Source organism: Micropterus dolomieu, linkage group LG20 (assembly GCF_021292245.1).
Source record: "Micropterus dolomieu isolate WLL.071019.BEF.003 ecotype Adirondacks linkage group LG20, ASM2129224v1, whole genome shotgun sequence".
Classification (NCBI taxonomy): Eukaryota; Metazoa; Chordata; class Actinopteri; order Centrarchiformes; family Centrarchidae; genus Micropterus; species Micropterus dolomieu.
Genome location: NC_060169.1, coordinates 32,431,855 through 32,443,866, shown reverse-complemented (window position 1 = coordinate 32,443,866; position 12,012 = coordinate 32,431,855). Strand labels below are relative to the sequence as shown.

Sequence of the window (12,012 nt, the reverse complement as noted above, 5' to 3'; positions counted from 1 at the left end):
AGGTCGACGGGGTGAATTAGGCAGAATATTAATATAATCCACCTCCAAGTATCACACTAATTAAAGGGTGATGCATGCACACATGAAAACACTAATTTGTATTATAACTAGTCTGAGGACATTCTACTGGCTCATTCTGCATGTAACCCTCGACTTAAAGTAACTGCATGACTATAAAGTGGCTCATGTGCAAAGACAAATAGACTTACTGATTTATTCATTTTTGTGCCCTTGTAAGGACACTTGCTCTCTGCATTGAGTATATAAAGTGCACATGCTTAGACATACACACACACACACAGCAATCCCTTCCCAATTCATTATATTATAAATTTTTAAATATTAACTTTGATGTCAGTTTTTGTATGACAAACTCAAGCACTGTCAATAATTGGCTCAAATTTAACTGACCATTTTGCGAACATGTCACATCCTGCAGTGACAGTATTCTAACAAAGGGAACCATGATAATATATAATATGCTGTGAAAAGAAAACAAAAACAACAACGTCCTAAAGTCTAAAGTGTAAATGTCTGCTGCATTTTAAGCATTGAAAATAAACTGCAGTCATAGGAAGGTTAAAGGAAATTTAATAATATAATTTGATTTCATATATTGCCCAATAATTTCATTTTCGCACAAAGGCTCTATATCTCATCTACTGTAACTTCAGTTAAGTCGATATAGAAATCTGTCTTTATAATCTGAATTGACACCAAATGTATTTTGCAAAAAAAAGCCCAGGATGAAATTAGTTGAGGTGCTCTGATACTGCTCAGTTTGGAACTGTGAAGGACAAACTTTCATCTTCTATGACACAGTGCTGTGGAAGTCATCATTAGATGCAGAACATAAAAGATGAGTGCTGAACGTTGTTCAGTCTCAGACTGCAAGTTTCTCTGGATGCAAATCAACTGTTGTTGAGAGTTTTCTGCCTAGCCATCCATCAAGCTAATGTCCCACTAAATCAGCAGCTAATGTCTCAGACGCACACAGTCTGCTCTTTTACAATGGGCCATTTCACTGCACCGACAGGGTGGAGAAAATGAGAGAAGATGATGAGAAGGGGGAAAAAAATACAGAGAGACAGATTGAAAAGAGAAAACAAATAAGAGCGAGGAAAGATGGAAAGATTCCCACAGCAGATGGAAAAAATGGAATTACACCAACTGTGATATTCATCGTTCATGCCAGTCTTAACCATAACTTCTCCGTCTACTCCTGCTGATGCTGTCACAGTGTTGCCTGCAATATAACATCTGTGACATGAGTTACTATTAAATGGAAAAACAAATGCATTGGCGAGGCCACAAAAAAACCACTTGTTGTGAACCACAAAAATGCTGACAGAGTAAAGACAGCTAACAAAGCAATGTTGTTCTTGTAGGAGAATCACTTTGGGAAATATGCTGATTTGCTTTCTTTGCAAAAGGGAGATGAGAAGAGAAGATCAATCTCAAGACATGACGTTTAGAATCTGATCAAAAACCACTAAAAACACTGTGAAGTGAGTTACTGCTAAAAAAAATAAAATAACATTTACTCTTTACCGTGGTGACAGGTTGTATTGTTACTTTGACTTTGTTTTGTTTTTTTCTGAAACAATATCCATGACTATATTAAATCCACATATCAAGAAAAAGGAACGTTTTGAGAGTCATAGTTAGATTACGCTAATTGAAACACTGAAACAAAGCTTATTAGTTAACTTAGTTTCCAGGGTATTTGAAGAAAACTGTTTTCTCAGGCAACCCTGATGGCGGTGACCTGCCAACAAGGCTGACTTGAACTGGCTTACACTGGCTATACACAACAAAAGATGAGGCAAGGGAAAGTGAGAATATTTAAAAAAATATATATATATAAAAGACAGAAGGAAAGAAAGAGCAGCAACAATGAACAATGAAAAAACAGCCGAGCTAAGCTTGTGTTTTTGCTCATAATGTCTATAAAAAAAAGCACATTTTCTCCATTCCTTAATCGTTGTGAGCCAGAGTGATAGCGCCTTTTGCCTGCAGTATTATCAGGACGCAGGCTGAGTCAATGGAGTGTGGCCACATTGCCACATAAATAAGAAACCACAGAGAGGTGAGGGAATGAACGGAGAGGGGAGAAAAGAGCAAGAGAGAGGGGGATAATGGAGTGAGGAACTATGAGAGATGGAGGTAAACTTTCCTCTGGTATTCCTTTCTTGATAACGGGAAAACAAGTCCCCTATCACAACAGCATTGTGAGCTTAATACCGCTTACCTCAACCTCACCCCTCTCCACCCCTTTTCTTCCCTGAAACGGAAAGAAAGCAGGTATATTGGCAGGCAGGTCTGGGTGCTGGCGATAACAATGCTGGCTTTGTTCCCCGCTAGAATTGGACAAGCGCTCCCAGCCGCCACCCAACACAACAATTAAACAAGCCCAGTGTTCAACGCCGCGTTTTCGACATAGTGCAATCTGGCAGAGGCTTTTCTCCGTAAATCTATGGGGTTTCAACGCAGCTGATGCTGGAGGCGACGCTGTGCTCGCTGATAGCAGCAAATCAGCTCCAAATGAGAGCTACACCTGTTGCACACTCAGCTCTGTTTATTGTCTTCTGTCATTTTCTAAACACACATACAAATGCAGCCTAATGAATACCCAGCAACTGTACACTGATGGCACACAACACACACACACACACACACACACACAAGCTGCCCAGCCTCCATCAGGGCAGACCAATGGGCTGTGTCATATCTGCCAGAAGTGTGTTCATGTGAGAAAACAGTGCATCCAGCCCAGAACAAGACGCTTTCACACAGGACGCATTACCAATCCCTCAATCCACACCTGGGTTAGAGGCATTTACCTTCTGCTTCACTCTGTATAAATTGTAGAATGAAACAACAAAACACACAAAAATACAATAGCTTACAGCTGGCAAAAGCTGTAGTTTATAAAGCCTTAAGTAAATCCACTGCCTGAGCCAAATCCTGACCCAGAGCTGTGATTTGTCTGTCTTGGTTGTCTCAGTAAATGTTGTTTTTCTTTCCCACTGTTTACAGCCCTTATGAAATTTATATCAGTCTGCAGTATAAAGCTATATTAGCCCCCTGTATTTTCAGAAATTCTATATACACTGAGGGACATGTAAAATTGTTTAGACAGAGGCATCTCTAGGTTACAGGTTGTGCACCTATGATCTAGCGATGGCCCCTTCACACCCGCTTCTTCCAGCAACTACTAACTTGTTGACTCTCCGTCCGGCCACTTCATCGTTGACGCAATCACCACAGACCTACAGTGTTGACACAACTCCAAAAATTCAATATCTAACTGTAAACTTACTTCAACTTGATGCACACTCTGTTGGGTAATATGTGCGATTATCACACTAACTTCAGCATGGCGTTTCTGCAGCAACGGGAAGTGCAGCTCGACCGCAGTACCGCAAAGTGAGGACCGATCCTGAATCGTCTTATCTCATGATCAATTTAAGTACAAGATGATGGACTATGGTGGCCTTTGCTGTGTGCGTTTTCCCTGAAGCTTAATATATTTCATTAAAGGGTAAACATTTCTTCTGAAGTTAGTGGATCGGCTCTTTATTGTTAGGAGAGGCGGGGCACCTCCACAGTAAAATGCCACGGGATCCTTTAGCCTAGTTTGAAGGCAGTTTTAAGTGCACTTCTGCCAAATTGCAGCTGGAAAATTACCAATTTAGTTCCTTTAAATAGCTTAGTTCAAGGCCACTGCAAGGAGATGGCCACGCTTTTTATATGTTCTGTGATCCCTTAAATGTCACGGGTTAAGAAGCAGTGGCAAGCTCCATGGAGGCATGACATGTGTTATGTGTCATTTTTACACTATTGCATACCAGTAATTATAAATGAAGGTAGATTTCTACAGCTACACACAATACTGTGGGCAAATCTGGACATAGTTTATCATCAAATATGAATGTACTAAAAGCTCAGAAACTCCTCCTAAGAGCATGTCAAGATTTGTCTGCTCTACTGAATTGTAATTGTTTGTGACTCCAACATAAGCAACTGAGAAAAGCCAAGCTTATGTCCACAGTGGCAAAATCAGCACTGATCACCGGGGACAGCCTCCTGAGCTGTATTACCAGAATCACACAGCCAGTGGAAACACATGCTCCTGCGTTCTGCCCACTAAACTGAACTCTAGGTGCTGCTGTGCCAGGGCCTCGCTACTGTGCGAGCTGGCATTACTTACTGGCACACCTAGCAGAACCATCATTAATGCTATTAGTTACCCCTTGTGATTTTTATTAAATGACAAGTCAAAACCTCTGCCATGAAAAAGGTCTATCATTAAACAAACCATTTGTAGTGGGTATACTGGCACTGCAGCCCCAAATTTGACAGATATTAGCTAACATTTCTAATTTGGTGTTCAACCCTCTGCCAGCCTAATGGCTCAGTCACACAGGCATTTATGACAGCAATACACAGCAATACACGTCATACCACATTAAATGTTTTCCAATGGAATTTTCACTCCTATACTAAAGCTGGTTTTACGTTGTTTAAATCCCAAACTGGCGATCATAGTGGAGTCCAAAATTGAGGATGCTATATGTTTAGTTGTGATTTCTTCATGTGTGATGTGGGAAGTAGCACTGGCAGTCGCAGCTGCAGGTCATTTAGTAATCAGTACTAATGTGTATTTATCTCTCCTGCAGTGAGGCTGGAAACTCATTTACTGATTAAGCCAGCTACAGTAGAATCATCACCTGGATTGGGTTGCAGCAGCTATTTGTAAATCACTAAGTTTGTGCCCTTTATTAGCTCTTAGTAATCACTAGCTAGTTTCAAACTAGTGACTTGAGACATTTTTGTAAATGCTGGCATGATGTTAACAGCATTTTAATCAAGTGTTGTTCAGGTATGTTGACCGTATTCCTTAACATGTATTCCTTTACTGTGATTCATTTTTAATAGCGGGATGGCCCGATGGGAGCACCCCCCCCCACTCCACCAGCATTTTAATAATGCTTAGGAGAAATACTAGGAGCTGAGCGCATGACCTGCTCCACTCCCAGGTTACACCAATCATCTGTAGTAAAACCTATATCTGAAGTCACGTCATTATTTTGTTACAGAGCTGGCTTGGTCTGGGGATGTATTTTCAGCAGCACAGGCGCTACTGAATGATCATTGCAATATTCCAGGAATATTATAGGATTTCAACAGGCAGCTGTGTGTCTCTATGATCCGTAGCTACACATTGCTACCTGTCACTTTAATCATGAAGGTGACACTACTCTATAGGTAGACAGAAATGAGATTTTATAGTATATAAATGAGAGATCCAAGACAAAACTGACAGAAGGGCGAGACTTGGAGAAATAAAATCGCAATTACAAATCCCTCCGCTCCTTCAGCACCACGGATTTATCGATACACAGCTCAGTTACCTGATATTTCAGAGCCATGGTCGGAGATTCTAACTTGCACAAACCTCAGTCCTCAAACCTCATGGAGGATCAATGAATTAGGCAGACATATTCTAACTACTAAACAAGCCCTCTGCCCCCTCTTTTCCACTAGGGAATGGAGAGTGGGGGTGGCAGGTTAACAAGGGGGATGCTTTTTGGTCATTTTGCTCAAATTGCTCACTGCTTACACTCAATTTAAACAGGTCATGAGCTTCTCTGTCAGTATCCGCTGTGACCAGGTCATAATGCAGGCAAAGGTTCATGTGTGTGTCCACCTTCCTATCCTTGTTGAAAAAACCCTGATACCAGTAAGATTATCGAGTGCAGCAACTCTGACATGATCCCTCACTGGCTTCCCACACACAAACACTACCAGCTGAGTCGAGTGCAGGGCCAAGCCAAGCCAGGCCAGGGTACTGTTGCGTAGCATTGAATTCAGGTCAGTGCATGATGGTTGTGTTGTTTTTCTATTTCTGTAACATCCGGGGATCCCCACGCCTCACTTTTGTCTTGGCAGCCGAGAACAATTTTTCCTCTGAACAATACTGAATGTGTGCAAGATGTAATCACTATTCCCAAGGAATAGCTTTGCATTATATACCTACAGCTCTAAATTTTAGGTCATCCCTGGCTCATACTACTGTCAGATTGTCAACAATGAATACGTGTACTTACCAGCACTGTAGTAGCGGTCCAGCTTCTCCCATAGGGGCTCATCCTCACGCGGGAGTGTGGACAGCTTGAGAGGTTCATAGATGGAACCTGATGAAGGACACATCTGTTACACACAAACTTTACAAAGTCTTACCGTTTTAAAATGTTGACCTACAACATCTTTTTCCAAAATTCATGCCTTAGTTGTCTCATGAATCCTGACTAAATCTTTAAAAGTGAGACTCAATCCTGTCTCCTCACCTTCAATAACATTATGCCTTAATGACTTAACTGGTGGCAGGGTAAGGTAAAAAAAAATCATCTTAGAGTTACTTGGTGATTTTTCAGTATTTTCAATATTGAAGACAATAGTCTTATTTCATTCAGTCCAATATGTAGATGAAAAAGGTCTACAAATATCTTGTCATTAGCTTTATTTTATCATTAAATGTTCTTTTTTGCAATTACTCATGAGAAAATAAGAAGCAGAGAAAATTAAAAAAACAATAGACACATGCCATCTGTAAATTCTGCTTTTCGTACTTCAACACCGAACATCACAAAGGGCTCAGCACACAAAACAAAATTCAGACCCAAAGCTACAAATTCAAATGGTTATGTGGCTCGTCACCAGATATTTCCTAACATTTTCCTCTGAGCTGAGAGAGTTTGAGGGAAACTCCTATCTGTTAGACTTTCTCCATTTTCAGACACTTTTCACTTTGCTGAGATTTGCATTTTAATAGGTTCGACCTTGGGTCAATACCACAGGTACTGAAAAATTCACATTCTGGCTGAAATTAGCATAATTTCCATCAGCTTAAAAGTTGCCGGGGACAAAGCCAATCCATCTCTTTTTAAAGATAACACTCTAAAAGAGCATAGAGGAAGTCCAATATTCCTACTTTAATTTCTAACATGAGATCAGACATTTGTGGGCAGTCGTTGTTTGGCAGTTTTAAACAGTCCCATGACTAACTTCAGTCATACAGACCTCAAACACTATTGTAGATGCCGTAGGCTATATGACTTCATTATTACTGGTCTTTTATGCTAACTGTGGCTTATTCGCATAGCTTACATCAGTATAAGCTCACAGTAGATTATGGGTAATATGACACTACTTTGCCACACAAGAGTGCTAAAGCGTGAAACATACTTTCTCCTATCAGAAAATAATCCTGCTTTGATCTGGACATAGTTGGCTGCATCATACTCAGGAAATAAAGCAACGGGTATGAAAAAATGGATAAAGATACAGATGTCACAAACTATTTATTTCAAGACGATGAGAAAATGGAGAGGAAATAAGCCTATTTGTGCTTTCTGGTTCACAACATATCAAGAAATATTTATGTTAGTTATGTGACTATAACAAGCTTCTCACATTCAGATGACAAAATGATTGTCTTTACCCGTGTCCTCGCTGGCCTTCTGTGTGTGGCTGACATTGGCATTGTTTTTTCTCTGATCTGCCGCCACTACTTACCAAGTCTGAGAACTTTCCGATGAGGCCGGGTAATTGCAGCCACTGACTCGGCCATTCTCAAAAGTTGAAATTAAGGCCAATCGTCTCTCTCTCTCAGCTAAATCACAAATCTACAGCAATTCACAAGCAGGAGTTAGCAGCACACACTTAGATTTCGACATGCATGAATCAATGAATTACACCGTGATGTAATGATAATCATGAACAACATGCAAGGACTTACAGTGCATTGTATGTGCTTAGGATTCCAAATTATTTCAACTCTTGAGAGATACAGAGTCATGAGGAATTGCTATATGATGGTAATGGAATGATGAGAAGGACTTCAGCAGAATGACTACAAAACTAAACTGGGACACTACTTGACTTGTCATTGCATATTATGCGCCATAACATTCACTTCAAAATGCTATGGATCTACGAATGCTTCAGGCATACTACTGAGTTAATAATCTGTCAAAAGAAAACTAGGAGAACGCATGAGCCTTTTTTTTAATAGAAAAGCCATAATATTTGCAGTAAGATTGCCCTTCAATTCTCTTTGCAAGCTGCCTTGTAGCAGTTATTATTAAACCACTAGAGTCTCTATGGAGGTGCTATTTTATGAAATCTATACCTAGGACAAAAAGTTACAACCTGAAAATAGAGGTCCAATAGCTGACTACGTTTAAGATCACGTGTCTGTGGTACCCATATGTGGGTGGTACCCCAAAGTGAGAGGGTTGGGAAAGACCTGATCATGGTTCTCATTTGTATCACTAAAAATAATGGTGCTCCTACATGTGGTGACAAATAACCGCTGTGACGTTTCTATCCTTACGTTTTATATCAGCTGTCTGAGTTTTATAATCATATCAATTTCCCTCGAGTTCCAGGCTGGCTAATTACAAGAATGGCACAGTCTGCCAGCTTCCACAGGCCCTCTATTCAAGCCTCATGCACTGTTTTATACAGTCTATGCTCATGCAGCGCGCACAGTACAGTTAACTACGGGGGAGATGTAACAGCGAAAGCAGACCTGGTGAGAAGCCCTTAAAATAGCCCCTGAGTGCTGCACATTTACACCTCTGACCTTTCATGCTTCTACCGTCACTGCAGTGGACAAATTAAATGGGCAAGTCAAATCTAACCCCCGTGTTCAGTGGCTTTACAAACAGACAGTCTCACACAAGCACGGGCACAACAGAAACATTCGGGCGTGGCACACTGTACGATGTCGTGCAAAGTAATAAGTCAGACCTGATCTTTTTGATCGCGCTTTGAATTCCAGGAGTTTCCATCCGACTTCTGCCAGGCTCGCCATGTTTACACTGTGTCAAATTTGCTCGAAAGTTAAAGGATTTCCGGTGTCCTCATTCAAAATAAAAGAGAGGCCGTGCGCCTCCCTGTCTAGCCATCGTCATGAGCCTTTTAAAAGACAATTAACACAGTTTGGCAACGTAATATTAATGAGTATGTATTTCGTATATTATTAGTTATAATGTGTTCACTCTCCCATTTTCCAGCTTGGTGAACGTTATACACATTTATTCTGAAGGTAAACTTACTTCACTTCCGATTTAGACCTAGCTAACTCTCAATAATTTGACACATCTGTCACCTGTCAAAACACCCGTGATCACGACACTAACGTAAACAAGGAAACGCTAATATTGCATTTCTTACCTTTATTGCAATGCATTCCTTCCACCTATGTCTAAATAGCAGCTCAGATAACTAAATTCAAAATTGATATTTAATGTAACGCATCTTTTTAATCAAAAGAAGCTGCTATTTCACCCTGCCATAAAGCTGTATGCCGTATTGCAGTTAGTGTTGTTGTGAGGAGTTGCACTAGCTAGCAGAAGGATGTGGATATTCAGATTTAATATTTTGGCATTTTCTTTATTTTTTGTGGGGCGGTATAACACATTTGCGCTTCAGGATGTAACAGCCGATCTTTTCGGTGCCGAAAATTATGGGACGGTGGCAGCGTTTGGAGATTTTTACTCGGATAAACAGACCGACATCTTCATCATCCGAGAGCGTATGTTAATGCTTCAGTACTCTTCCCTGTTAGCTAATTAACGTTTACTGCTTGCACAAATTATGCGTGTCGTCAGTGTCTTAAAAATATGTAGTGCTAATTTTTAATTAAGGAATGTCGCGATAATAACGGATCCAACTGTAAAGTTACCCTGACGAACATTCACCGCTATATTTCTATAAAGATTTACCTATAAGTTGGCCTACTGCTTGTCTAAAAATATGCTTCTGTGGTTCTGTTTCATTTGCATTATCTTTTTGAAAACGGCTGAAGACTGTGGTGGAGATTATATGAGCTGTAATTGATTTAGCATTGATACCTATGTTAACTTCTTACTGTTTCAGAGTCGGAAGTGGTGATATTCTTGGCTGACGTGAAAACACCTTACTTCAAGCCCAAAGTTCACATCACTAAGGACAATTTTCCAAGGTATGCGTGACTTTCAGTGCTATTTTCATATTTGTGACATGTGATGTCCCAATTTTCCTTTTGTTCGTCAGCACTGAGGAGGTGACTCACGTTGCAGGGTGGTTTTGTTTGTTCTTTAGGAGGGAATAGTTACATGTAAGGGCAGAGCAAAAAGCAGGAGCACCATGTCATTGGCTCTTATTTTAATGGGCAATCTTTCTGTTCAGGGACACCATCATCACCAGTGTGGTTCCCGGAGACTATGATGGAGACTCTCAGATGGATGTCCTTCTTACTACTGAGATCAAGTCCGAGCCAACAACTGTTTACATCTTCTGGGGGCACAACCAGACATTAGGTACAGCTCTAGTAGAAGCTCATCAGCCGGGGATTGAGCTTAATTTCATGTCCATTTTTGTTACAAGACAAAAAGAAAAGAACGCCCTTATTAGTTGTTGTTTTTTTTTTTGTGTCCATCTGAACATTTAATTTAACTTTGTTCATAGTTGTTGACATTAGAACGAAGTACCAACTGTTCATTTTCTGCAGATATAAGTGGGAGCCTCAAGCTGAACAAGACCTTTATAGATCAACCTCTTGTTATGGAGTAAGTATCAATCTCAATAGTGTTCACATAAACTCTTATTTGAATAGTTTTCTTATAATGCTGGTCATCGAAAGTAAAAGTAATGCGCCTCATGGAGTTTAGTTTAGCTAGATTTGAATGTTTCCAATTAAACATGTATTTTAAATATTATACCATGTCAAAACACACGTATGATTAGTTTTTTATTGTTATATATTATATATATCCCGTCTTAAATAAGATTCAAGATGCCAGCATAATGCATAATAACGCCCCCCTCCCCCCTTATTTATGGACACTGATGTGGACAACCACTACTGACTATGTCCTAAAAAATGACCTTAGAAGTGGACCTACACTGACTGTATCGACAAAACTGAACATGATATTTATTGCACAGTATGTACCTGATGCACTGTTACCCAGGGATGGGCAAAAATACATTAAAACTGTATTTTAAAATAAAATACCAATTACCCTAATTTCAAGTACAGCAACCACGCCATGAATCAAAATGAACTACTGTATTTATGTATTTCAAAAATACAAAAAAAATAATTTTTCAAGATACACAAAATCACTTTGCAAACCTCTATTGGCCTATTCTGTGCCTTCACCAGTACACTGACTCGGCAGATTAAGTGGACAATGAGAGCAAAAGCTTTTCTCTGCCGAATGAGTCAAGCAATAAATCTGACAGTCAACCAGTTAACCAATCAAATATTCACATTTCACTGTGATCCCCCAGAAACCAACAGTTTAATGTTAGCTAACACTTTGCTCAACTCTGAAACACACATAATGTTTTTTAGTGCACAACAGTTGAAAACTTAACATAGACTGGAAGTTGCAAACTAACTTTAACTGTGAAATTGTTCACTGATAAAGGATTTAGCCTAGGCTACTAAAAAGAACACCAAAACTTAACAGGAACTGTTAAGAATTGTAGCCATATATGCTAAAAAAATAGAGAAAAGAATGAGAGCTGTGGAAACCTACACGTTTTTCACCTTGACTGTGACTCACCTTGGAGTCTGGATCAATTTTCTTGTTCTGGGCAAATTACAGTAGGCACCAATCAGAGGCAGCATTTTAATGATCTCATCACATAGACTTCTCACAAAGTATTTTACAGTATTTTTGAACTGCAAAATACAAAACACTAGAGTATTTTGTTACAAAATATGAAGCCATTTTGTATTTGACGTATTTTAATTTTAATACTGCCTATCCCTGCTGTTACCCCAGTGTGTTTAATGAAGTAATTTCATTTCATTGACAAAAAAAAATCTCCCCTCAGTTTCAATGGGGACATGATCCCAGACATTTTTGGAGTCCCCGAACCCCATTCCACCGAAGTCTGCTATCTCACCAACAGGTAATGTAATCTTCTCAAACCCTTAGAATTCCC

General features: G+C 39.8%; 2 protein-coding genes across 6 annotated transcripts in view; one reads left to right on the top strand and one right to left on the bottom strand.

Annotated features, from left to right (window-relative positions):
- The window catches only part of phkb (phosphorylase kinase, beta), a 108,936-nt gene extending 99,989 nt beyond the window's left edge, over nucleotides 1-8,947 (bottom strand). The window contains exons 1-3 of one of the 5 annotated variants that reach the window (XM_046032173.1): nucleotides 8,821-8,947; nucleotides 7,582-7,691; nucleotides 6,114-6,200 (exon numbers count right to left, since the gene is read on the bottom strand). In XM_046032173.1, the coding sequence (XP_045888129.1) occupies nucleotides 6,114-6,200; nucleotides 7,582-7,636 (142 nt within the window). In that variant the 5' untranslated portion in view covers nucleotides 7,637-7,691; nucleotides 8,821-8,947. Of the gene's footprint in view, nucleotides 1-3,322; nucleotides 3,341-4,467; nucleotides 4,598-6,113; nucleotides 6,201-7,581; nucleotides 7,692-8,820 lie in introns of those variants that run through there. The other 4 variants (XM_046032177.1, XM_046032172.1, XM_046032174.1 and 1 more) reach the window with 4 other exon arrangements.
- A 270-nt stretch (nucleotides 8,948-9,217) lies between these two features.
- The window catches only part of itfg1 (integrin alpha FG-GAP repeat containing 1), a 171,127-nt gene continuing 168,332 nt past the window's right edge, over nucleotides 9,218-12,012 (top strand). Inside the window, exons 1-5 of the mRNA XM_046032525.1 lie at nucleotides 9,218-9,607; nucleotides 9,952-10,036; nucleotides 10,243-10,373; nucleotides 10,565-10,622; nucleotides 11,902-11,979. Coding sequence (XP_045888481.1) covers nucleotides 9,430-9,607; nucleotides 9,952-10,036; nucleotides 10,243-10,373; nucleotides 10,565-10,622; nucleotides 11,902-11,979 — 530 coding nt within the window. The 5' untranslated portion in view covers nucleotides 9,218-9,429. The remainder of the gene's footprint in view (nucleotides 9,608-9,951; nucleotides 10,037-10,242; nucleotides 10,374-10,564; nucleotides 10,623-11,901; nucleotides 11,980-12,012) is intronic.